At 43.1% G+C, this 24,992-nt stretch overlaps 1 protein-coding gene across 1 annotated transcript in view; it reads left to right on the forward strand.

Moving 5' to 3' along the window:
* Positions 1 to 24,992, forward strand: part of kcnq1.2 (potassium voltage-gated channel, KQT-like subfamily, member 1.2) — a 715,294-nt gene that overhangs the window by 161,612 nt on the left and 528,690 nt on the right. Inside the window, exon 11 of the mRNA XM_067999137.1 lies at positions 2,572 to 2,734. Within this exon, the coding sequence (XP_067855238.1) occupies positions 2,572 to 2,734 (163 nt within the window). The remainder of the gene's footprint in view (positions 1 to 2,571; positions 2,735 to 24,992) is intronic.

The raw sequence follows: 24,992 nt of genomic DNA on the forward strand, positions 1-24,992 counted from the left end.
GAGAGGCCCAGGAAGCTGAGCCTTGGTCTGTGGACCCTATGGCGAGGGTAATGCCCTCTGCGACGCATCTCTCTCTGCGGTTGCCCTCCCTCCTGCTGTGCAGGTGGATGTGTCACAGCACTGTGTTGTGGGGCTCCATGTGTCCGAGGTTGACGGCGTGGCCGGCGAGGCTGGTGATGCTGTTCGCCCTCCGAGGAGGTCATGACTGCAGCTACGGCGGCACCCATCCGGAAGATGTATATCTGAGGGGGTCCGCAAGGTAGGTACATGTCTCTGGACCCCGGGGTAAGTGTGCAAGTTGGTGAATTTTCTTGTCAGGAGGAGGGTGGTGGAAGCCAAACTTTGTCCCAAGTGACAGAGTGGCCTCCTGCAATGAGTGAGGGTCTCCCCCCGCCACCTGTCAAATGGACCTTTGCAGCTGCCACAGGCTGACAGCTGTAACATGTCCATTTCAACTGGGAGTGTTTCCCCCAGTATGGGAAACAGTCCCAGTTGTCTCTAAAATCCCACCCCTCCTCACATATTCCCTTAATCAGGTCAGTTAATGACCTGAAATAGCTAAGTAAATACTCTTAAGTGGCACCCCGCTGGCTTTAATTGCCTGCGGGAGTCCCACATGTGGGGGCTGTGCGCGCACCTCGGCGCCTCTGTGGGGAACCCGGAAGTGGGCGGGTTGGAGCCGGGCTCCGGACCCGCTCCGGGATTCCCCGATTTTCGGAGCCCCCCCGCCAGGAACGCACCCGATAGCGGGTGCTAAAATGAAGCCCATTGTATCCAATTCTTGGCACCGCACTTGAGGAAGGATGTGAAGGCCTTAGAGAGGGTACAGAAAAAATTTACTAGAATGTTTCCAGTGATGAGGGACTTCAGTTACATGGATAGACTGGAGAAGCTGGGGTTGTTCTCCTTATAGCAAAGAATTGTTTCCAACAACGTTCAGCTGAGGAAGGAGGAAACCTCCGAAAGCTTGTGAATTTAAAATAAAATTGCTGGACTATAACTTGGTGTTGTAAAATTGTTTACAATTGTCAACCCCAGTCCATCACCGGCATCTCCACATCATAGCAAAGAAAGTTGAGAGGAGATTTGATAGAAGCATTCAAAATCATGAAGAGTTTCGATAAAGTTGACGGAAGAGTCGAGAACCAGAGAACACCGATTTAAGGTGATTGGCAAAAGAACCAAAAGGGACATGAGGAAAAACTTTCTTACGCAGCGAGTAGTTATGATCTGGAATGCGCTGCCTGAAAGGGTGGTGGAAGCAAATTCAGACATGGTTTTGAAAAAGGAATTGAATAAATACTTGAAGGGAAAACATTTGCAGGGCTACGTGGACAAAGCCGGGGAATGTGACTAACTGGATTGCTCTTACAAAGAGCTGGCACAGGCTTAATGGGCCGAATGGTCGCCTTCTGTGCTGTAACCGTTCTATGATTCTATGATATGGGGAAGCAATCCCCCTGTACTCTAGGGACAATATTAACTCGCTTCACCTGGCAAAAACAGGGTGGTACTGGAGTTAAAATCAAGACAGTCAACTTACCGGCACGTTTGTGCTGTCCTGCTGCTTGAACTCGGAACTGCCTCTGGGTGGCAGAGATGCCCACCTTAATCAGGTGGAAGCCTCATTAATATATATAAGTAGGGGTCCTATGATGTAAGGGACCTACTGGTTGGAGCGCACGATTGACCCTCCGCTCAGTAAAACCTGTCGGTGAATAGGAAGAGTTCGCAAAAAGATAAGTCTAAAAATATTGTGGTTGGGTCAGGAGGAGGTCTCCACTCCACGTACCTACCTTTTGTGTTAGCTGGCGTGACATCTGAGCAGCCCGATATTGCGCCAGGCGAAGCCGGCGAGCTGCAACGGGATGCTCAGCAGCACGTAAATGAGGACTGGACTTTGAAATAGCTCAGACCTCCAGCTGGAAGGATCAGGCATGCTGCCGGTGCACTCCACCAATCAGCCGCCCAAATGTTAAAATCTGTCCATCTGTGTCTTCCCCTGATGAACTCATTGTATTGGTAATCATGAATGCAAACTTGCATTTTAGATGTTTAAAACTTTTAATGAAAAGCAGTATTGTTTTGAGCTGGAGGCAATGGCTGATGCCTACCCATATCTGTTATCTAGTTATTGCTCTCATTTTGTTCTAATTATTTAAATTAGATAGTTTAAAATCGAGAGTGCAAGGTTCTCATAAAATACAATTTTCCCAATAGTTTTTTTCCCCAAAGGAGTTTTCTTGTTTACCTTTTTCTGGCATGTTTGATAATGTTATTGCCATTCACGCTGGTAGGAAAAAAAAATCATGCTAACTTCATGTAAAATTGCAAACTTCAATGTGTCAGCACTATCTTCTCTCCAAAAGCACACTGTATCACCAGATAGTGCTGACAACAATAAAATACTAACACTTTTGTGGCTGTACAAAAGTTGCTCTGTACTTATGTAAATATTTTTAAAAATCAGGTATCATGGCATCATATTAGTACCTGACAGAAAATATTGTTCCCGTTCCTAAAACTGTATTCACAAACTTTTTTCCCTTAATATTTCTCTTTGAACTGTAGGTAAAGAAGTATAAAAGAAAATGCAAAACTGGACGTGATAATGAGACGGCATTCGTAATGAATACTGGAGAAAATGCACTATCAGTACCTCAGATAACCTACGACCATATTGACGACAAAGAAGACAAGAAAGAAGTCACCTTTTTTATTAATGAACCAGCAGGTATTTTTTTTGTATCCAATGTAATGAATTAGCATAGGAAAATACCATCTTGGTGATTCATCTTGAAAATTCCACCAGTACTAGATGTGCCAATGATATATTATGTTATTGGCTTTTTTTTTGTTGTCACAGTACAAATCGGGTTAAAACTCAAGTTCACTCATAGAAGATGACCACCTTGTTTTTATGCACAATAACCAGAGAAACACTTTAATGTCTGGGTCAAACCATTTAATTCAAAATCTAACATCTTGTGGGTTTGTTTGAATATATGTATGATCGGCAGCTCAATTTAATTTTCAAATACATGGTTAAATTTTATTTGTCCTAGTAAAATTTTGAAAGTGTGCCTCAGCCAGTCGTTTTCCAGTTGAGAAGTCCATCTGAAGCTATCAGAGTGATAGAGGCCAGAGAAAATCCATGGAAGCTCAGCAGTGAATTGCTATTTAAGATTACTATTCAGGGGGCTTGTACCAGGTCCAGTTCACATTGATGTTTAGCACAGCAGATACGACTGTTTGTTTTTGCTCCTTTGCGAAGGGATAGTTAAGTCTATAACTACAATAAATCTACAGTGTGTCATTGTTACTATTCACCTATCCATTTACTTTTGAAAAATCTGTTTGGCAGTTTATACCCTAAGCCACAGTCTAGTGGAATGTTTAGTCTATCGCCTTCCAAAGTTGAGGGCATGTGATATAGCTGGTAAGCTGAAATACAGTGACTAGGGTTTAACGTGGGGCGGGGGCGGGATTTGCCTCTTCCAGGCAGTGTTCCAGATGGGGCGGGACTTCCACCTGTCCCTGCATATCTGCTATAGCCCGAACCCATTTTCTTGGATTGGGGTCATTGCATATGCATGGAGAGCTCGCGGTAGGGTAAGGTTAAGAGAGGAAGCTGCTGCAGTACCAGAAGAAGTGGCAAGAGATCTTTAAGGAGGAAGAAATGCCCCAAAAATTGGAAGGAAGGCTCCCACTGAAGGCATCGGCTGAGACTGGGGCCTTCAGCAGGCAAGTCTTTCCACCTTGTAGTGGCCAACTCCTCCCTTCACTAGGGGAACTTGAGGTCTTTACCATGGTCCTGGGAAGTAGTGGAAAGAAGGGAGATCTGCTGGGGACCCAGGTCCAAACCCTCCCCATCACTATTTGCGTGCGGTGGGCAGGGAAGGAGTGGCCAACAGCGGTCCTGGTCGTGGCGATGAGAGGGAAGTCCTGGTCAGGGTGGTCAGGCCTCACTGCCTGAATTTTCCTACATTCTGACAGTCATCCCACCTGATTTCAGGCAGGATCAGAGAAGAGAATTTCCCTTAATATTGGGCAGGTAAAGGCACACTCTAGCATACAGAAGGACAGCAAACCTATAGGACTGGCCTGAGGCGATGAACCTGAGAAAAATATGAACTAAAAATCCCAAAAATGTGAACACTGATGGAAGTAAAACAGTGATGGGATTAGAATATCACTGTCAGCAACAGGTTTTTCAAACTCTTTTTAAATTTAAAGTAAGTTGAGCAATAGGATCAGTAGTAGTTAAAAATGTCTACAGGGCTGACAAAGGTGGAGACAACAAGTTGTTTGGCTGCAGAGGGAAAAGCAAAGGAACGTGCATACAAGATAGAAGTGCTGAAACTCAAAGCTACTCGGAGCAATGCAAGAAGAAGGAATACTGCAGATGGAAGGTAGAGGAACAGGAGAAACACAGACTGCATGTAGAGACTCCATGCAAACACATAGCAGAGGTCAAGGAAATAGTACCAATGTGCTCTTGCACTGTTGGGGGAGGGGTAGCGTATCGACTGTAAGTGTGGTAATTCTGCACAGAATAATTTCACCGCATCCAATCTGACTCCAAATTTTGAAGAACAAGATGACCTAGGTGGATTCTTAAGGGCTTATTTTGAACTATTAACAAACCACCATAATTGGAAGAAAGAACTTTGTGCTGAGATTCTAGTATCATCACTCAGCGGTAAAACACTTACTGCATTTTCTTGGATGGATCTAATGGACAGTACGGACTATGAAATTATAAAAATGCGGGATGAATTTCCATATGGTGAGCTGCGCTGCTTTTATGCCAATGGAAAAAGATTTGCGCCCATTGCTGGTCTAGAGAGGTATTTACACAAGACTTTCCTGGTTTGGTTCATTTGCCTATTAGTTGGAGTAGTGATTGGTGTAAAACAAATGTAATCCGCTGGAGTACATGGAAATTAGAGTGCAGCCTTTAAAAAGATAGTTCTGCTTGAACATTACAGCCACAGACTGATGGACATGCAGGTAAGGAAGGAGCAGTACTTGCCTTACTCTCTTGACTCTTGGCTAACTTCACTGCATGTCTCATCGATCTTTTTCTGATACTTTTCAAGAATGTCTACTACAGGAGTAACTGGCACGCATGACCAAATAAGGCAGCAGAGCATGGCACACAGGCACAGAAGAAGATGCCATAATTTCACAGACTCTAACCTGTAAGTCCTCCTTAAAGAAATCGATTTGAGAAGATACAGACTGCTGAGTGTCCTTGGCCGCAAAACTGCCGGAAAGATCATTTGTGCCACCTAGAGGGAGGCACTCAGTGCCAACTCTCACTCACTAGGACTGCACACCAGTGCTGCAAGAAGTTTCCTGTCCTCACCAGTGCAGGCAAAATAACATACTGGACCTTCTCCCTTTTCTTCCTTGGCCACCAGCACACTCATCATCCTCTAAAAGGAACACTTGTACATCTAACCCTTCACAATGCACTTGAGATCTTGCACTGTGGCAATTACTTGTGTAGGATCCTGCTTCTTCAACTGAGAAGCTTAAGGGTTGACCTCTAAGAAAGACACAACAACAGGTAGTCTTAGTTCAACTATTTTACTTGATTAGTCAAAATAAGCAAACAATACATACACTTCCTTGGTACAAGTCCAAATGATTGAACAGTTTGGTTGAGCTCTTGTAGATCTTTGTGTGGGAAATCAACCCACCTGACTGCAGGGCTGCTGCTTAGTCTCACAGTGCTTTATATCCACTGGGTCAGTCATATGACTGGGCTGATATCCATCTGTCCTTTTTGTGATGTCTTCCTGTTCGTCCACCCATGGTGCGTCATGCCGTACCGGCTGTCTCACTCCCCTGGGTTCCTTGCAAGTACAGTTTTGACCAAGTCTCAACATGATAGTCCTCTCTTGTCTCAAGGTCCAGCACATACCCACGGATTCAGTGTTAGCAAACTCAATCAACAGCAGTGATTAAATGTAAGAGACATAATCAAGGACACTTTGGAGTTCCATAGCTTTCTTATCGAAGAGTCTATGAATTGAATAGGTCTTTGTGGTTCCTAGGCACTTATCACAAAGAGGTGTATGAGATCATCTGCTAAAGCCTTCAAGGACAAGCTTTTCTCTTTGTTAGCTTTAATAGTTCTGCTGTCTATCCACAAGGTTTACTGGGTAGTTTTTGGTCAGGTAACCATGCATTTAAATGGAGTCCACATCCTTATTACAAATGCATGATTGTATCCGGTTTCTTCACTGACTGCACCTCCAGAAAATGGTACAAGTTATACATACAATCCTTCACTTGCATGCACAACCCTACAACTCTTTCCTTCATTTTAACAGGCTGCTACCCCATATTTCTTACTTAAGCTCTCTCAAGCCACTTGGCACATATTTATTAACTGCTAGCCTTACCCTCAATTATTTAATCTTGCTGCAGCAGAAACTGGCACATGAGGCAGGCAACAGGTTAGTGACTGAACATTTACTGACATCCCTATGAAGCAGCACACAGACACAAGCTCGAATCCCTGTCTCTGTCTCCTTAATCCCAATGGGTAATACTCACCCACTTTTAGCTTCTACCCTCCTTTCCTGCAGCTCCACCACAGCAATGGGGAGCACAGGAGGAAGCTGCTGATTTCTCTTCTCCGCCCCCACCCTTATGACTCAAATTTAAAATTGTCATCCTTGTGTTTAAATTCCTTCATGGCTTTCCTCCTCCCTAGCTCTATAACTTTCTCAAGCCCTAGAACCCATCCCAAAACTCTACATTCTTCTGACTCTGATCTATTGTGCATCCCCCCCTCCCTTTACCCCAGCATTGGCAGCCATGCCTTCAGCTATCTAGGCCACATGCTTTAGAATTCCCTTCCTACATCCTTTCACCTCTCCACCTCCCTCTCCCCCTTTAAGACCATCCTTAAAACCCACCACCTCTTTGACCAACATTTTGGTCACCGTTCCTAATCTCTCCTTTGGTTTAGCATCCATTTTTTCAATTACTCCTCTGTGAAGCACTTTGAGATGTTTCTCTGTTAAAAGTGTTATATAAATCCAAGTTGTTGTTGTTGAGAATGCAGAGTAGAATCTAGAATATGTGCAGGGCCATCAGAAAAAATCATATCACCACAATGGCAGGCATCAGGAGTAACAGATGGGCCAGAACATATTGGTTCTGTTGCCAGTGAGGCATAACAAATTACAGGCTCACAGATCAGGTCCATGCACCAAGGTAGATTACATAGTTGAGATACCCAATCAACCATGTAAACATTGGTTCTACCACATGAATATGCTAAAACCTTATCTCACCTGTGAGAAAGTGGTTCTATGTAACTTGCCCTGAAGAAAAGCAAGAATTTAGATCTCTTTTCTGAGAGTAAAACAGGTTCCTTAGTGAACAAGACTATTCCATCAGCTCAGTTATCCCCCAAGCAAAAACAGTAAGCTGGGAAAAGGTTTCAGGCACTCTTATTGGGCAAGTTGGGTTATGCAAAGTGATTTGTGGATGAGGTAAACACAGGCACCTCAAATCCAGTGCACCAACACATGTACCCCATGCCACACAATGTGAGGAACATATAGCAGGAGATGTTGGAGTAATATGGCCATCCCTGAGCTCGTGGGCATCATCAATGGTGTGGGTCCCTAAGAAAGAAAAGACCACATGATTCTGCATTGATTATTGGAAACTAAGTGACCTGATAGAGCTGATGGCTACCTAATAACTTGCATGGACGAGACCCTTGAGAAACTAGAGGGTGCCAAATATCTGCTGATTCTCGAACTGGTAAAAGGCTTTTGGCTGGTTCCATTAAGTATTGTGGCTCAATCGTACTCTGCATTTGCTATGCTGTTGCAGCTATGTGTGAAGCTGCATTGGAATAGCTTAGCTAGGAGACCAGCTAGGTCAGGTACGCAGGTCTTCAACACTACAGTGGGGATGTTTTCATGGCCCAAAGCCTTTGCTATGTCCAGTGCACTCAACTGCTTTTTAATGTCACATGGAGTGAACCGAATTGGCTGGACACTGGAATCTATGATGGTAAAGACCTTGGGAGGAGGCTGGGTAGGATTATCCACTTGACATTTTTGGCTAAAGACATTTGCAAACACTTAAGCCTCATGTATGCACTGCTATGGTTCAGGATGGATATGTTTAAGGAGCCTCCTCCTCCCATTTGTGCCTAATTGTCCACCTCTCAACTGGATGTGATAGGGTTACAGAGCTTTGCTGTGATCTGTTGGTTGAACCTGTAGCTTCACTGGGTTATATTGTTTGAGATAAAATATAGTTTCCATAGTTCTATAAAAACAAAGTAAATGTAATAAATGACCCCAGATGAAGGTAACAACGAAAATAAAATGAGTTGCTTTATTTTGAGATGTCTCACAATTTATGTTAAACTGGAAGTTTGTTTGTCAAAGAATAATCTCAAGGGTTCAAACAATCATTGTATTTAGGTAATTTTGCATTAATATACACATTATCAAACTGGATAGAAAGAACTACTTGATTACTAATATTTTTAATTGAACTCTTAATTAATGAAGTTGCAAGACTATAGTTTTTTAAATGTCTCTTCAGAAATTTGACCCAGCATGAATGTGTAGGTAGGAAGCTATTGCCAAATGAATCATGTGAGCAGATGGAACTCATTATTCGGTACCAGTAATTACAGGTCATGTATACAACTCATTACTGTTGAACTTGTCAAAGTCTAATGCCCATAGAAAGACACCATGATGAATAGCTATTGGAAGTTTTTTTTCAACCATTAGTTATTACCATCGTTTGTTGCCAAGGCTGTATTTAGTATCTCATCAATGCTGCTCGAGAAGATTTTGCTTGGCTAAAAAGTATATAAAGTATTGGCAACAGTATGTAGTGTAATATGTCAGCCTTGTTGCTGCAATCTAATTTCAATATTTTTCACACTGTACATTTTCTAAAGATAACATGCCACATTACGGTCTTGAGTAGTGAGCATGAAACTGATAACTGCACCTAATCTCTGACTTGGAAAATCTGCAAAAAAGATTTGTGAATTGTAACAGCTTTAAATGAGTACATGTAACTGTATCCAGAACTCTTTGAGCAATCTTAGTACTGAAGTGATATTAATGATGAGCTCGTAAACCAAGTTACTTATGAATTGGTATCATATTACATGATACTTTTTTTAAATGAAGGGTTGGGGCACCAGTGAAGGTTTGTGTATTAAATATTTTCCCTTTAGTGTTTTCCAGAAGAATTTACTGTATTCTGACTCTGTGCTATTAATTATGCTTAAGAATTGGTTTTCATTTTTATCATTTGCATATAATTAGCTAAAAAATGTAAATATTCTCTATATCTATCTCTGATCTGGAATAAAGCAGTGAGATTTCAATGCTGCAGCACCTGGTTTTTGAATTTCAGCCCCGACTGACATTTAAACATTGGCTTTTCTCCAATTAACATATTTTGGTGGTTGTCAGTCTAGCCCAAGGAAGTTACAATACCCCTTGTGACAAGAAAGCTCTCATCTCAGGAGAAAAATATACAAGATTGGATTTTCTTCTGAATTACCACCCATTTTTTGGCAGTTTTGGGGTGGCAAATGGAGTAAAGTGAGGTGGTAATGCATAGCATCTCAAAACTGTCAGTCTCAAATTGCACCCAAAAATTGGCAGTTCCCTTTAAGTCTCACCTGGAACCCACAAAACTGCTTTTAAATGGCATTGCGTGGATGTGGCTAACCTCTCTGGCCCATATTCCCCAGCTTCCACCCCAATTTATTACTGCCACTATTTAAGTGGCAGTATGAGTGTCACTATATTAAATGCATTATATTAAAGGATTTTAATATATTGCAGGAGAGGTACTTTGACCATGCCTGAATATATCATAAATGTTTGTCAGCTAAAGTTTTAGCACCCTGTGCATTATAATTGAAATTTTATTTATGGCAACTTACTTCCCTTTTTCAGGTAGTGGCCATTTTAATTTAATCTTATTAACCCAAACATCAACCACTCACTGCAAATCACTTGATTTCTGTACTATTTTGTTTTATTTTTGTTTGCTTGAAGTGCTTAATGTAATACTATAGTACAACGGAATCTGTAGTGATCTGTCATTTGTGGTTTAGACCTCACTGTGGCGCTGTTTGCCAAATCAGCCAAAATGATTTCTTTCACAGGCTCCTAGATGCTGTTCTCAAACAGCATCAAAAACATTGTCCTGCAAGTAATCAGCATTTTAAACTGGATTTCTATGAGAGTTGGAATGAAATGCCACAGGCTTTACCACATTTCAAGGTGATTATCTTAGTTCTTCCAGTCCCATTTTTTGAAGCTTCTGAATCTATTCTTGACATTCTGTGTTCTGTTTGCAGGACTCACATTCTGACATAACTTGTGCATTCTTACACACATATCATTAAGGGTAGTGCAAACATCCATTTGTTGCTTCTCCATTAATTTCATGTGGTTGTCCGCAGGATGATACTGTTTATCTTGTGTGACAAGGAGGTCATTCTTTTCCAAGCAGTTTTTCCATTATGACTGGTTTTCTCAAAATGCACAGTAAAACTTAGAATATCACTACCAGTGCTGTACACTTGTGTAAAACTTGGGATGTTCACATGAATAATTATTTTAAAAATTGAAAGTTTATTACTTTTGCCTAATTACTCCAGAAAAGTTCATTTCATTTCCTAATATCTCAAATCTTAAGTTTACACCTGCTGTTGCTTGATTTGTTGTTCAGTTTTTCTTTTTAGATGTTGACTATCCGCAGAAGAGAACGAATTATAAATGAACTAATTGCTTGGACCCATGAGCTACAATTTGGTTAGAATGGTAAAAACAGGTTTGAACAAGCTTATGGGCAGACTTATATTTGGCAGCTCAGAGAGTGGATTGCACCGCATTTTGTGACAGAGTTCCTTCCCATAATTAGAATTAGCTATTGGCACATAAAAAGCTTGCCCAGAGAGCTTGGCACGTAGCACACCTGGCTGAGTAGAGTAAAATTTAGGAAAACAACCATTCTTAAAGGGCTGCAACATGACTTTTAAGGGCAAGCTGTGGAAGTGGCAGAAAAGTGTAGTAAATGTGGCATGCTTGTCTTTATAAATGTTGATTATTTATTTTTAGGTATAGTCCTTGGTTCTTACGACTTACAAAAATGCCAGCACAGTCACTGCTTCACCACAAAAACCCCAGTTTCACCTGTAGTGAACAGATGAGTGCTCTACATCCTTCCCTTTAGGAACTATAGGAACAAGAGTAGGCCATTCAGCCTTTTGAGTCTGTTCTGCCATTCAGTTAGATCACGGCTGATCTGTACCTCAAGCCCATTTACCTTTGGTCCACATCCCTTGATACCCTTACCTAACAAAAATTAATCGATCTCACATTTGAAAATTTCAATTGACCCAGAATCTACAGACTTGGGGGAGAGTTCCAAATTATCCACTGCCCTTTCTGCGAAAAAGTGCATCCTGATTTAACTTCTAAATGGCTTAGCTCTAATTTTAATATTCATAGAATCATAGAAAGTTACAGCACAGAAGGAGGCCAATTGGCCCATTGTGTCTGTGCCGGCCGAAAAAGAGCTATCCAGCTTAATCCCACTTTCCAGCATTTGGTCTGTAGTCCTGTAAGTTACAGCACTTCAAGTGCACATCCAAGTATTTTTTGAATGAGTTGAGGGTTTCTGCCTCTGCCACCCTTTCAGACAGTGAGTTCCAGACTTCCATCACCCTCTGGATGAAAAAAATTCTCCTCAGCTCCCCTCTAATCTTTCTACCAATTACTTTAAATCTATGCCTCCTGGTCAGTGACCCCTCTGATAAGGAAAATAGGTACTCCATATCCACTCTAGCTAGTTCAGTCATAATTTTATATACCTCAATTAAATCTCCCCTCAGCCTTCTTTGTTCCATAGAAAACAACCCCACCTATCCAATATTTTCTCATAGCTAAAATTCTCCAACCCTGGCAACATCCTCGTAAATCTCCTCTGTACCCTCTCTAGTGCAATTACATCTTTCCTGTAATGTGACCAGAACTGTACATAGTACTCAAGCTATGGCCTAACCAATGTTTTATACAGTTCTAGCATAACCTCCCTGCTCTTATATTCTATGCCTTGGCTAATAAAGGAATGTATCCCGTATGCCTTTTTAATCACCTTATCTACCTGTCCTGCTACCTTCAGGGATCTGTGGATATGCACTCCAAGGTCCCTTTGTTCATCTATAGCTCTCAGTATCCTCCCAATTTATCATGTACTCCCTTGTCTTGCATTAGCTCACAATTCTCTAGATTGAATTCCATTTGCCACTTTTCTGCCCACTTGACCTGTCCATTGATATCTTCCTGCAGTATACAGCTTTCCTCCTCACTATCAATCACACGGCCAATTTTTGTATCATCTGCAGACTTCTTGATCAAGCCCCCCACATTCAAGTCCAAATCATTAATATATACCACAAAAAGCAAGGGACCTAGTACTGAGCCTTGCGGAACCCCACTGGAAACAGCCTTCCAGTCGCAAAAACACCTGTCAACCATTACTCATTGCTTCCTGCCACTGAGCCCATTTTGGATCCAACTAGCCACTTTCCCTTGGATCCCATGGGCTTTTACTTTTTTGACCAGTCTGCCATGTGGGACCTTGTCAAAAGCCTTGCTAAAATCCATGCACACTACATCAAACGTGTTACCCTCATTGACCCTTCTTGTTACCTCCTCAAAAAATTCAATCAAGTTAGTCAGACACGACCTTCCCTTAACAAATCCATGCTAACTGTCCTTGATTACTCCTTGCCTTTCTAAATGACAGTTTATCCTGTCCCTCAGAATTGATTCCAATAATTTGCCCACCACTGAGGTTAGACTGCCTGTCCTATAATTACTCGGTCTATCTCTTTCTCCCTTTTTAAACAAAGGCACAACATTAGCATTCTTCCAATTCTCTGGCACCACGTCTGTAGCCAGGGAGGATTGGAAAATGATGGTCAGAACCTCTGTTTTTTTCTCCTTTGCTTCTCTTAACAGCCTGGGATACATTTCATCCAGGGGCCTGGCGATTTATCTACTTTCAAAGATGGTAAACCCTTTAATACTTCCTCTCTCATCCAATATTTCACACTCCTCCTCGTCCTTAACTACAATCTTGGCATCATCCCCCTCTTTTGTTAAGACAGACGTAAAGTATTCATTAAGAACCATACCCACATCTTCCGCCTCCATATATAGGTTACCTTTTTGGTCTCTAATAGGCTCTACTCTTTCCTTAGTTATCCTCTTGCTCTTTATGTATTTATAAAACATTTTTGGGCTTTCCTTAATTTTACTTGCCAATATTTTTTCATGCCCTCTCTTTGCTTTCCTCATTTCCTTTTTAATTTTACCCCTGCACTTTCTGTACTCCTCCAGGCTTTCTGCAGTATTGAGCTCTGAGTGTCTGACATAAGCTACCCTTTTTGCCTTATCTTACCCTGTATGCTCCTTGTCATCTTATGCTAACTTGTTCAGAATTCCCCTGCCAGAGGAATTAGTTTCTCTGTATCTACCCTATTGAATTCCATTATCGTTTTAAAGACCGTGATTAGATCACTCCTCAACCTTCTAAACTCAAGGGAATACAAACCAAGTTTATGTAATCTGTCCTAATAATTTAACCCTCTAAGCCCTGGTATTATTATGGTGAATCTGCACTGTACTCCCTCCAAGGCCACTATATCTTTCCTGAGATTTGATGCCCAAAACTGAATGCAGTACACCAGACGGGGTTTGACTAAAGCTTGTAGAATTGAAGCATCACTTCCTCACTTTTACATTCCAACCCCCTTGAGATAAAGGCCAACATTCCATCAGCTTTTTTGATTGATTTTTGTACCTGTGCTCTCGCTTTTAGATAGACCAACATTTGGTCACTGTTTCTCAAATGGCTGCCTACTTGCCTCACTTTATTACCCAGAACTAGGTCAATTAGTGCTTCCTTCCCTGTTGGAGTGCCAGAATATTGATTGCAAAAATAATCCCGAAAATACTGGGGGGCAGGGGGGAGAAACATCACAAACATTTTCCCTATCTCTGTCTATTTTTCAATAGTTAAAATATCCTACAATTACAACTCTACTGTTATTATGTACCTTTAACTTGTCTACACATTTCATGCTTAATTTTAATTCCACTGTACTACATCCAGGAATGTGATTGATCCCTTGCTTTTCCTCAGCTCAATCCAAAGGGATTCTGTTTGACCCACTTCTCTATTTAAATCCTTAAGTTCTAACACTATAATATTGTTTTTAATTAATGGATATCCTAAGCCCTGGCCCGTTGCCAGGGTTAAGGATATTTCTTTGCGGCTGGAGAAGAACTTGGAGCATGAGGGGGAGGATTTGTCCACAAAAAGCAGGACAAATCCAATCCGGCCAATTACCGCCCCATCAGTCTACTCTCAATCATCAGCAAAGTGATGGAAGGTATTGTCGACAGTGCTATCAAGTGGCCCTTACTCACCAATAACCTGCTCACCGATGCTCAGTTTGGGTTCCGCCAGGACCACTGGGCTCCAGACCTCATTACAGCCTTGGTCCAAACATGGACAAAAGAGCTGAATTCCAGAGGTGAGGTGAGAGTGACTGCCCTTGACATCAAGGCAGCATTTGACGAAGGAGGAAGCCTCCGAAAGCTTGTGAATTTAAAATAAAATTGCTGGACTATAACTTGGTGTTGTAAAATTGTTTACAATTGTCAACCCCAGTCCATCACCGGCATCTCCACATCATGACAAAGGAAGATGGCAGTGGTTGTTGGAGGCCAATCATCTCAGCCCCAGGACATTGCTGCAGGAGTTCCTCAGAGCAGTGTCCTAGGCCCAACCATCTTCAGCTGCTTCATCAATGACCTTCCCTCCATCATAAGGTCAGAAATGGGGATGTTCGCTGATGATTGCACAGTGTTCAGTTCCATTCGCAACCCCTCAAATAATGAAGCAGTCCGAGCCCACATGCAGCAAGACCTGGACAACGTCCAGGCTTGGGCTGATGAGTGGCAAGCAACATTCGCGCCAGACAAGTGCCAGGCAATGACCATCTCCAACAAGAGAGAGTCTAACCACCTCCCCCTGACATTCAACGGCATTACCATCGCCGAATCCCCCACCATCAACATCCTGGGGGTCACCATTGACCAGAAACTTAACTGGACCAGCCATATAAATACTGTGGCTACAAGAGCAGGTCAGAGGCTGCTCCTGTGGTGAGTGACTCACCTCCTGACTCCCCAAAGCCTTTCCACCATCTACAAGGCACAAGTCAGGAGTGTGATGGAATACTCTCCACTTGCTTGGATGAGTGCAGCTCCAACAACACTCAAGAAGCTAGACACCATCCAGGACAAAGAAGCCCACTTGATTGACACCCCATCCACCACCCTAAACGTTCACTCCCTTCACCACCGGCGCACTGTGGCTGCAGTGTGTACCATCCACAGGATGCACTGCAGCAACTCGCCAAGGCTTCTTCGACAGCACCTCCCAAACCCGCGACCTCTACCACCTAGAAGGACACGAGCAATAGGTACATGGGAACAACACCACCTGCACTTTCCCCTCCAAGTCACACACCATCCCGACTTGGAAATATATCGTCGTTCCTTCATCGTCACTGGGTCAAAATCCTGGAACTCCCTTCCTAACAGCACTGTGGGAGAACCTTCACCACACGGACTGCAACAGTTCAAGAAGGCGGCTCACCACCACCTTCTCAAGGGCAATTAGGGATGGGCAATAAATGCTGGCCTCGCCAGCGACGCCCACATCCCACGAACGAATAAAAAAAAATCCATTTGTCATGGTCCACGTGGAACCAATTACATAGGTAGAACTAGGAATGAGGTTCTGCTGAGGGAGTTTGAGGAGCCAGGGCCCAAATTAATAAGCAGAACCTCAAACCTCAAAAGGTAATAATCTCTGGATTACTACCTTAGCCACACGCAAATTGGCATAGGGTTAAACAGATCAGAGAGTTAAATGTGTGGCTCAAAGAGTGGTGTGGGAGACAGGGGTTTCAATTCATAGAGCACTGGCACCAGTACTGGGGAAAGAGGGAGCTGTTCCGTTGGGATGGGCTCCACTTAAACCAGGCTGGGACCAGTGTCCTGGTGAATCAAATAGCTATGGCGGTAGATAAGGCTTTAAACTAAAAAGTGGGAGGTGGGGAAGGGTTCAGGTAAGTGTAGGATGTTTTGGGGTTGTTCTCACCCTATTGATCGGTGCAGATATCTGGTCCCCGGTCTAGCCAAGGAACACTTACACCTCACGGATCGGGGGTTTAGGAAAACGGGACTTAAGCTAACGCACCCAGTGATGGATCACGTAGCCGAATAGCACAGAGACCACACAAACTCGGTGTTTGAATTGAATTGGAATGTTGGTTTTATTATATCGTCAACATGAAGAAAATAACGATAAAAATGGTCCTACACAGTACATTGAGTTACACACACCCACTATAGTACTTTATCCCGCTAAACTAAGAGGTTGATGGGGACCCTGGAGACACCTATCACACACATACACACACACACACACACACACACACACGTATGGTCGAGGCTCACCAATCCTTTGCACTTGCATGTCTAGCTGACCGGTTCTCTCACGTAGGGTTCGTTGGTTTCGCTGGAAGCTGCTCTCCTCCCTGGAGAGCTCGGGTGGAAAAAAAACGAGCAGGAACTAAGAGGAAGACAGAGAAAGAGAGAGAGAGAGCTGGAAAAGAGATAAGAGCTAAGAAGCAAGAGAGCAAGAACCAGAGACATCAAACAATAGCAAAAAAACAAGAGACCAAAAGCAAGAGAGCAATTAAAAAAAAAGCCAAGAGGGGTTTCGAGTTTCCACTTATATACCCCTCTCTCACAATAGTTTTCGTCGATAAACAGTTCTTACAAAGTCCTTAAGAGTCCATGATGGCTTTTGATGGTTTCTCATCATGTTGCAATTGCTTCTTTCGATGGGCCATTGTTCTTCGAATTCATTCCGATCACCGAGCACTTGCCACATAAGGCTCCCTTTTCATCCCACGTCCTAGGTGTCGATTGGTTTTGCATCAGAACTGAGGCATGGCTCTGCCATGCCTGGAGCAGTTACCTCTCTCAATGACCTACTGCCTCTCGAATTAGTGCTGATCATTGACCACCTGCTGTAGGTTTTGCATTAAAACAGAGACATGTCTGAAGCAGTAATTTTCCCACCTTCCACTGTGTGTGTTGATTCGTCTGGTGACCTCTCACCTATCCTTCCATCTTAGGATTTTGGTCAATGGCCAAAGTTTTACATACTCAGGGAAAAGGTGGAATTCCCAGAATTCTTAAATAAGGGTAAATTTATAAATCTAAAGAGAAAAGTCAAGACCATAGAGCAGTGTAGCGATTTGGGTAACGATAAGCAGAGTGTGTCAGGAAGGGACAAAGAGTTTAACGGTAATAGTGCATCAGTGAATAAGGTCAAATCATGGAAAAATAGTAAGAAGTTAAAATTAAAAGTGCTTTATCTCAATGCACGAAGCATTCATAACAAGATAGATGAATTAATGGCACAAATAGAAATAAATGAATTTGATCTAATATCCATTATTTAGATGTAGTTGCAAGGTGACCAAGGTTAGGAACTAAACATTCCAGGGTGCTTGACTTTTCAAAAAGACAGCCAAAATGGAAAAGGAGGGGCATGGCCCTGATAATGAAGGATGACGTAAAGACAGTAGTGAGAAAGGTTCTGGGCTTGGAAGATCAGGAAGTAGAATCGGTATGGTTGGAGATCAGAAATGACAAGGGGCAGAAAACACTAGTGGGAGTAGTTTATGGGCCCCCTAACAGTAGTTATACTGTTGGACAGAGTATTAATCAAGAAATAAGAGGAGCTTGTAACAAAGGTAATGCAATAATCGTGGGGGACTTTAATCATCTTATAGATTGGGCAAAAGTAGTTTGGAGGACAAGCTCATGCAATGCATTCAAGACAGTTTCCTAGAACAATACATCGTGGAATGAACCAGGGAACAGGCTATTTTAGAACTTGTCTTGTGTAATGAGAAAGGGTTAATTAGTAATTTCACAGTAAGGGATCCTCTGGAGCAGAGTTATCATAATATGATAGAATTTCACATTGAGTTCAAAAGTGAAATACTTAATTCCGAAACTAGAGTCTTAAACTTAAACAAAGCCAGCTACATAGGTATGAGGGGTGAGTTGGCTAAGGTTGATTGGGAAATTAGATTAAAAGTTATGACAGTAGATAAGCAATGGCAAACATTTAAATAAATATTTCATAATTCTCAATGATTAAACATTCCATTGAGGATTAAAACTCCATGGGAAAAGTGATCCATCCGTGGCTAACTAAAGAAGCTAAGGATAGTATTAGATTAAAAGAAGAGGCTTTTAATATTGCCAAGAAGAGCAATAAGCCTGAGAATTGGGAGAGTTTTAGAAATCAGCAAAAGATGACCAAAAAATTGATAGAGGGAGAAAATAGAATATGAGAGTAAACTAGCAAGAAATATAAAAACAGATTGTAAGAGCTTCTACAAGTATGTAAAAAGGAAGAGATGTGAGGTTATTCACTTTGGTAGGAAGAATAGAAAAACAGAATATTTTTTAAATGGTGAGTAACTCTTAAATGTTGGTGTTCAGAGGGATTTGGGTGTCCTTGTACACGAAACACTAAGTTATCGTGCATGTACAGCAAGCAACTAGGAGGGCAAATTGTATGTTGGCTTTTATCGCAAGGGGGTTGGAGTACGGAAGTCTTGCTGCAGTTGTACAGGGCTTTGGTGAGACCACATCTGGAGTACTGTATACAGTTTTGCTCTCCTTACCTAAAGAAGGATATACTTGCCTTAAAGGTGGTGCAACAAAGGTTCACTAGATTGATTCCTGGGATGAGAGGGTTGTCCTATGAGGAGAGATTGAGTAGAATGGGCCTATACTCTCTGAAGTTTAGTAGAATGAGAGGTGATCTCATTGAAACATGTAAGATTCTGAGAGGGCTTGACAGGGTAGATGCCGAGAGGCTGTTTCCTCTGACTGGAGAGTCTAGAACTAGGGGGCATAATCTCAGGATAAGGGGTTGGCCATTTAGGACTGAAATGAGGAGAAATTTCTTCACTCAGAGGGTTGTGAATCTTTGGAATTCTCTACCCCAGAGGGCTATGGATGCTCAGTCGTTGAATATATTCAAGACTGAATATGGGAATCGAGTGGGAAAATGGAGTTGAGGTAGAAGATCAGCCATGATCTTATGAAATGGCGGAGCAGGCTCGAGAGGCTGTATGGTCTACTCCTGCTCCTATTTCTTATGTTCTTATTTCTCCCTTTCTTCCTTTCTTGTTCTTACTGACAGTTTTACATTTAATTGCCACTTCTGACCCAATTGCAGCCATGTTTCACTAATTGCTGTTATATCATGATTTCCTACTTTAATCGATGACTCCAGTTCCCCAGTTTTGTTTCTTATACTTTGTGCAATAACATATACAAATTTTAGTTTGGATTCCCTGGGTTTGGAGATATTTTTTGTCTTCTACTTTGCTTATTTATTTTTTACTGTCTTTTCTGCTTAACTTCTTTCAACTTTTCTGCTTCCTTATTCCTTGCACACCCAAAGCTTATTTTTCCTTCCAAGCTGTCTACTCTCTTGCTTTTCCCTTGCTTCCTGCTATATTCGTTTAAACCTTAGATCAAAGGACTAGTTAACTTCCTTGTTCCCTAACTGGATATTAGCTCCAGTTCTATTCAGGTGTAGACCATCACTTCAGTGCAACTCGCTCCTTTCCCAATGCCCCAACTATCTGTATTCTTCCCTCCTATACCAGAGCACCAAATTTCCATGCTGATATTGGCCTAAAAATGCTGTAATCTGGGCAGGCAGATGCAGAAGTTAGGGTGAGATCTGTTTTTGTTGGGTCCCTGCTCCTTTTTCCACCCATCACTATTTGTACAGGATTTGGGGTGGGTGCAAAAAGCCTCACCCACAAATGGACAAATGTATTGTGACACCATACAAATGAATGAATTATGGTATACAACATAATTCCTGCAATTTGCACCCTAGCAACACTGAGCACAAAGGAAGTCTGTGTGCTCCTGGCATCCAGTGTTCTATGGGTGCTGGGATTTCCCACTGCAAATCAATCACAAAGCATTTGATTGCAGCACAGAAACAGGCCTTTTGAAGAAGGAGCCACTTTTTGCTTTTCTTAACTGCACAGATGGTACACTTATGCTGCAGAAAAGTGCCAGAGCGACTTTCTTACCTCCCCCACCAACAATACACAAATATCCCTGACCCCAGAATTTGGGATAGGTGTATTTACAGGGTGGGTGGAAGTTCCATCCTGTCCCACGTCTATCATGGAATTTTAGGGTTTCTTGGCATCCGTTTTTGCCCCTAATTTAGCTGTTCCTATGTTGGGTAGTGCTTGGCATTGGAAGTAATCCTAAGATTTCAGTTATTGAGGTCCTGTTTCGTAATGTATGACCTAACTCTCAGAACTCTGCAGAAGCTGAATCCTATTCTTCCATATGTCAGTGGTTATGACATGCTGTATGGCTTCTGATTGTTCCCCCTCCCTCTCAATCTCCAAGAACTTCTATAACCACTCAATTATATCCCTTACCCTGGCACTTTGGAAGCAACCCACTATTAAGTACTCATGGTTATGTTTAGAGAGTGACTGTCTATTCCCCTTACTACCTCTGTGTTCCTACACTTAGCTCTCCCCCTTGAGCAACCATTTATTCTACAGTGCTGTAGTTTTGCTTGTGCCTGCCCTCCTCTGGTTATCTCTCTTGGAACAAGTATGCAGAATTGAATACTTATTTGCCAAAGCAAAATCGTCAGCTGACCCCTGCACTTCCTTCCTACCCTTCTTCCCACCCTGATGATCACCTGCTCCAATCTTTATCCTTTATTACTCTACCTGTGTGTTCCAGGAAGCCCTGTGTCTCCCTAATGTGATTGAATGGCCCACTGTTGCTCAAGCTCAGTTATTTTGAGCTTGAGCGAATGCAACTGGTGACACTTCTGCATGTTTGTTGGCCTTGGATGCTCAGGTCATCCAGGGACTCATGTATCCAGCAAGATTTGAACATCATTAGTTGCATCTTTTTAAAAATTCATTTATGGGATGTGGGCGTCGCTGGCGAGGCGAGTATTTATTGCCCATTCCTAATTGTCCTTGGGAAGGTGGTGGTGAGCCGCCTTCTTGAACCGCTGCAGTCCGTGTGGTGAAGGTTCTCCCACAGTGCAGTTAGGAAGGGAGTTCCAGGATTTTGACCCAGCGACGATGAAGGAAGGGTGATATATTTCCAAGTCGGCATGGTGTGTGACTTGAAGGGGAATGTGCAGGTGATGTTGTTCCCATGTGCCTGCTGCCCTTGTCCTTCTAGGTGGTAGAGGTCGCGGGTTTGGGAGGTGCTGTCGAAGAAGCCTTGGCGAGTTGCTGCAGTGCATCCTGTGGATGGTACACACTACAGCCACAGTGCGCCGGTGTTGAAGGGAGTGAATGTTTAGGGTGATGGATGGGGTGCCAATCAAGTGGGCTGCTTTGTCCTGGATGGTGTCTAGCTTCTTGAGTGTTGTTGGAGCTGCACTCATCCAGGCAAGTGGAGAGTATGCCATCACACTCCTGACTTGTGCCTTGTAGATGGTGGAAAGGCTTTGGGGAGTCAGGAGGTGAGTCACTTGCCGCAGAATACTCAGCCTCTGCCCTGCTCTTGTAGCCACAGTATTTATGTGGCTGGTCCAGTTAAGTTTCTGGTCAATGGTGACCCCCAGGATGTTGATGGTGGGGGATTCGGCGATGGTAATGCTTTCGAATATCAAGGGGAGGTGTTTTGACTCTCTCTTGTTGGAGATGGTCATTGCCTGGCACGAATGTTACTTGCCACTTATCAGCCCAAGCCTGGATGTTGTTCAGGTCTTGCTGCATGTGGGCATGGACTGCTTCATTATCTGAGGGGTTGCGAATCTGAACATGTGCAATCTTCAGCGAACATCCCCATTTCTGACCTTATGATGGAGAGAAGGTCATTGATGAAACAGCTGAAGATGGTTGGGCCTAGGACATTGCCCTGAGGAACTCCTGCAGCAATGTCCTGGGGCTGAGATGATTGGCCTCCAACAACTACTACCATCTTCCTTTGTGCTAGGTATGACTCCAGCCACTGGAGAGTTTCCCCCCTGATTCCCATTGACTTCAATTTTTACTAGGGCTCCTTGGTGCCACACTCTGTCAAATGCTGCCTTGATGTCAAGGGCAGTCACTCTCACCTCATCTCTGGAATTCAGCTCTTTTGTCCATGTTTGGACCAAGCCTGTAATGAGGTCTGTAGCCGAGTGGTCCTGGCGGAACCCAAACTGAGCATCGGTGAGCAGGTAATTGGTGAATAAGTGCCGCTTGATAGCACTGTCGATGACACCTTCCATCACTTTGCTGATGATTGAGAGTAGGCTGATGGGGCGGTAATTGGCCGGATTGGATTTGTCCTTTTTGTGGACAGGACATACCCTGGCAATTTTCCACATTGTCGGGTAGATGCCAGTGTTGTAGCTGTACTGGAACAGCTTGGCTAGAGGCGCGGCTAGTTCTGGAGCACAAGTCTTCAGCAACTACAGCCAGGATGCTTCGGGGCCCATAGCCTTTGCTGTATCCAGTGCACTCAGCCGTTTCTTGATATTACGTGGAGTGAATCGAATTGGCTGGAGAATGGCTTCTGTGATGGTGGGGATATCGGGAGGAGGCCGAGATGGATCATCCACTCGGCACTTCTGGCAGATGGTTGCAAACACTTCAGCTTTGTCTTTTGCACTCACGTGCTGGACTCTGCCATCATTGAGGATGGGGATGTTTACAGAGCCTCCTCCTCCCGTTAGTTGTTTAATTGTCCACCACCATTCACGACTGGATGTGACAGGACTGCAGACCTTTGATCTGATCCGTTGGTTGTGAAATCACTTAGCTCTGTCTATAGCATGTTGCTTCTGCTGTTTAGCATGCATGTAGTCCTGAGTTGTAGCTTCACCAGGTTGGCACCTCATTTTTAGGTACGCCTGGTGCTGCTCTTCTGCACTCCTCATTGAACCAGGGTTGATCCCTTGGCTTGTTGGTAATGGTAGAGTGAGGAATATGCCGGGCCATGAGGTTACAGATTGTGCTGGAGTACAATTCTGCTGCTGCTGATGGCCCACAGCGCCTCATGGATGCCCAGTTTTGAGCCGCTAGATCTGTTCTGAATCTATCCCATTTAGCACGGTGATAGTGCCACACAACGCGTTGGATGGTGTCCTCAGTGCGAAGAAGGGACTTCATCTCCACGAAGACTATGCGGTGGTCACTCCTACCAGTACTGTCATGGACAGATGCATCTGCGGCAGTTAGATTGGTGAGGACGAGGTCAAGTAGGTTTTTCCCTCATGTTGGTTCACTCACCACCTGCCGCAGGGCCAGTCTGGCAGCTATGTCCTTCAGGGCTCAGCCAGCTCGGTCAGTAGTGGTGCTGCTGAGCCATTCTTGGTGATGGACTTTGAAGTCCCCCACCCAGAGTACATTCTGTGCCCTTGCTACCCTCAGTGCTTCCTCCAAGTGGTGCTCAACATGGAGGAGGACTGATTCATCAGCTGAGGGAGGACGGTAGGTGGTAATCAGCAGAAAGTTTCCTTGCCTATGTTAGACCTGATGCCATGAGATTTCAAAGTGTCCCGCGTCGATGTTGAGAACTCCCAGGGCCACTCCCTCCTGACTGTATATCATTCCATTGTGGTCCTTTTAAACTTTTAACTTATTCTATGGAAAATGTAAAATGTTAAACTTATAATACATGATATTAAAGTCTAAACAGCAAGTCTAACTATAATGCAATCCTGAGGGCTTAGCTGAACTAATCTGTGTTTTGATTTCACTATCTGCATCAGCAAAATCACATTTTGCTGTTTGTTGAGACAAGCATTTGCAAAGGACATCTACAGACTCATTCTTGTGTTGTGCAGCCTGTCAAAATAGGATTGATTCATATTTTCTATTTTGCTTAGTAGTGAAATGCTTGGGCATGCATTCTTAGCCTTATCATATCTGCATCACTTACAATATTAAACAGCATGTTGAATATATTTTCTACATATTCTCCCCCATAATGCAAAGGAAAGCTTTTTTTTTAGTATTAGTGATAACAAAATCGATCGTGGCGCGCACAAATCATTTCACTGATTTCTTCCACCTTTTAGGAACTGAAGTAAGTTGGTTGTACTTGCATATAGGTATATGGGATACACTGGATTTATCATTATTGACTTATTCCAAACATACTTTCCTACAGCTAAGCAAAACATATGTATTCTTACCTCCTTTACTCGTTAATTTATCAGAGTATCCATGAACCTCTTATTAATGAACCTCATCATTACCTGTAGAGTCCCCCAAGGATCTGTCACCATTTCCTTCAGCTAAACATTGCGAAGACTGAAGCCATTGTCTTTCGTCCCACCACTAACCCTATACCACTGCCATCGATTCCTAATATTGGAGTTATTTATTTTTACTATTAACCCTGGAATACAAAATAGACTTCATTGTAATTAACAATTTCTGAACACTTTGGGCATGATTTCAAATGGGAAAAACAGGCGAGGGGGAGGGCAGTAAAAATTTTTAAAATCTAAAACTCGCCCCCAACCCACCTCCAACCTGCCCACTTCCGGTTTTCAAGGAGGCAGGATGAGGGGTGGGTGACCAACCCGCTCTTAGGAAGCGGATTGGTCAGTAAAAGCTTTCAAGGCAGCTGCGGGCCTCTATTTTGACAGATTTTTTGTATTTAACCTCTGAGGGCAGGGTTCCCAGGCCTCCTGCTTAACGCCACGTGAGAGGAGGCGAGAAGGTTCGAAACTGCAAGTGAGTGCCTTTACAGCATAACATTGTCAGCCTGGAG

This window comes from Heptranchias perlo, chromosome 18 (genome assembly GCF_035084215.1).
Source record: "Heptranchias perlo isolate sHepPer1 chromosome 18, sHepPer1.hap1, whole genome shotgun sequence".
In the NCBI taxonomy this organism is placed as follows: Eukaryota; Metazoa; Chordata; class Chondrichthyes; order Hexanchiformes; family Hexanchidae; genus Heptranchias; species Heptranchias perlo.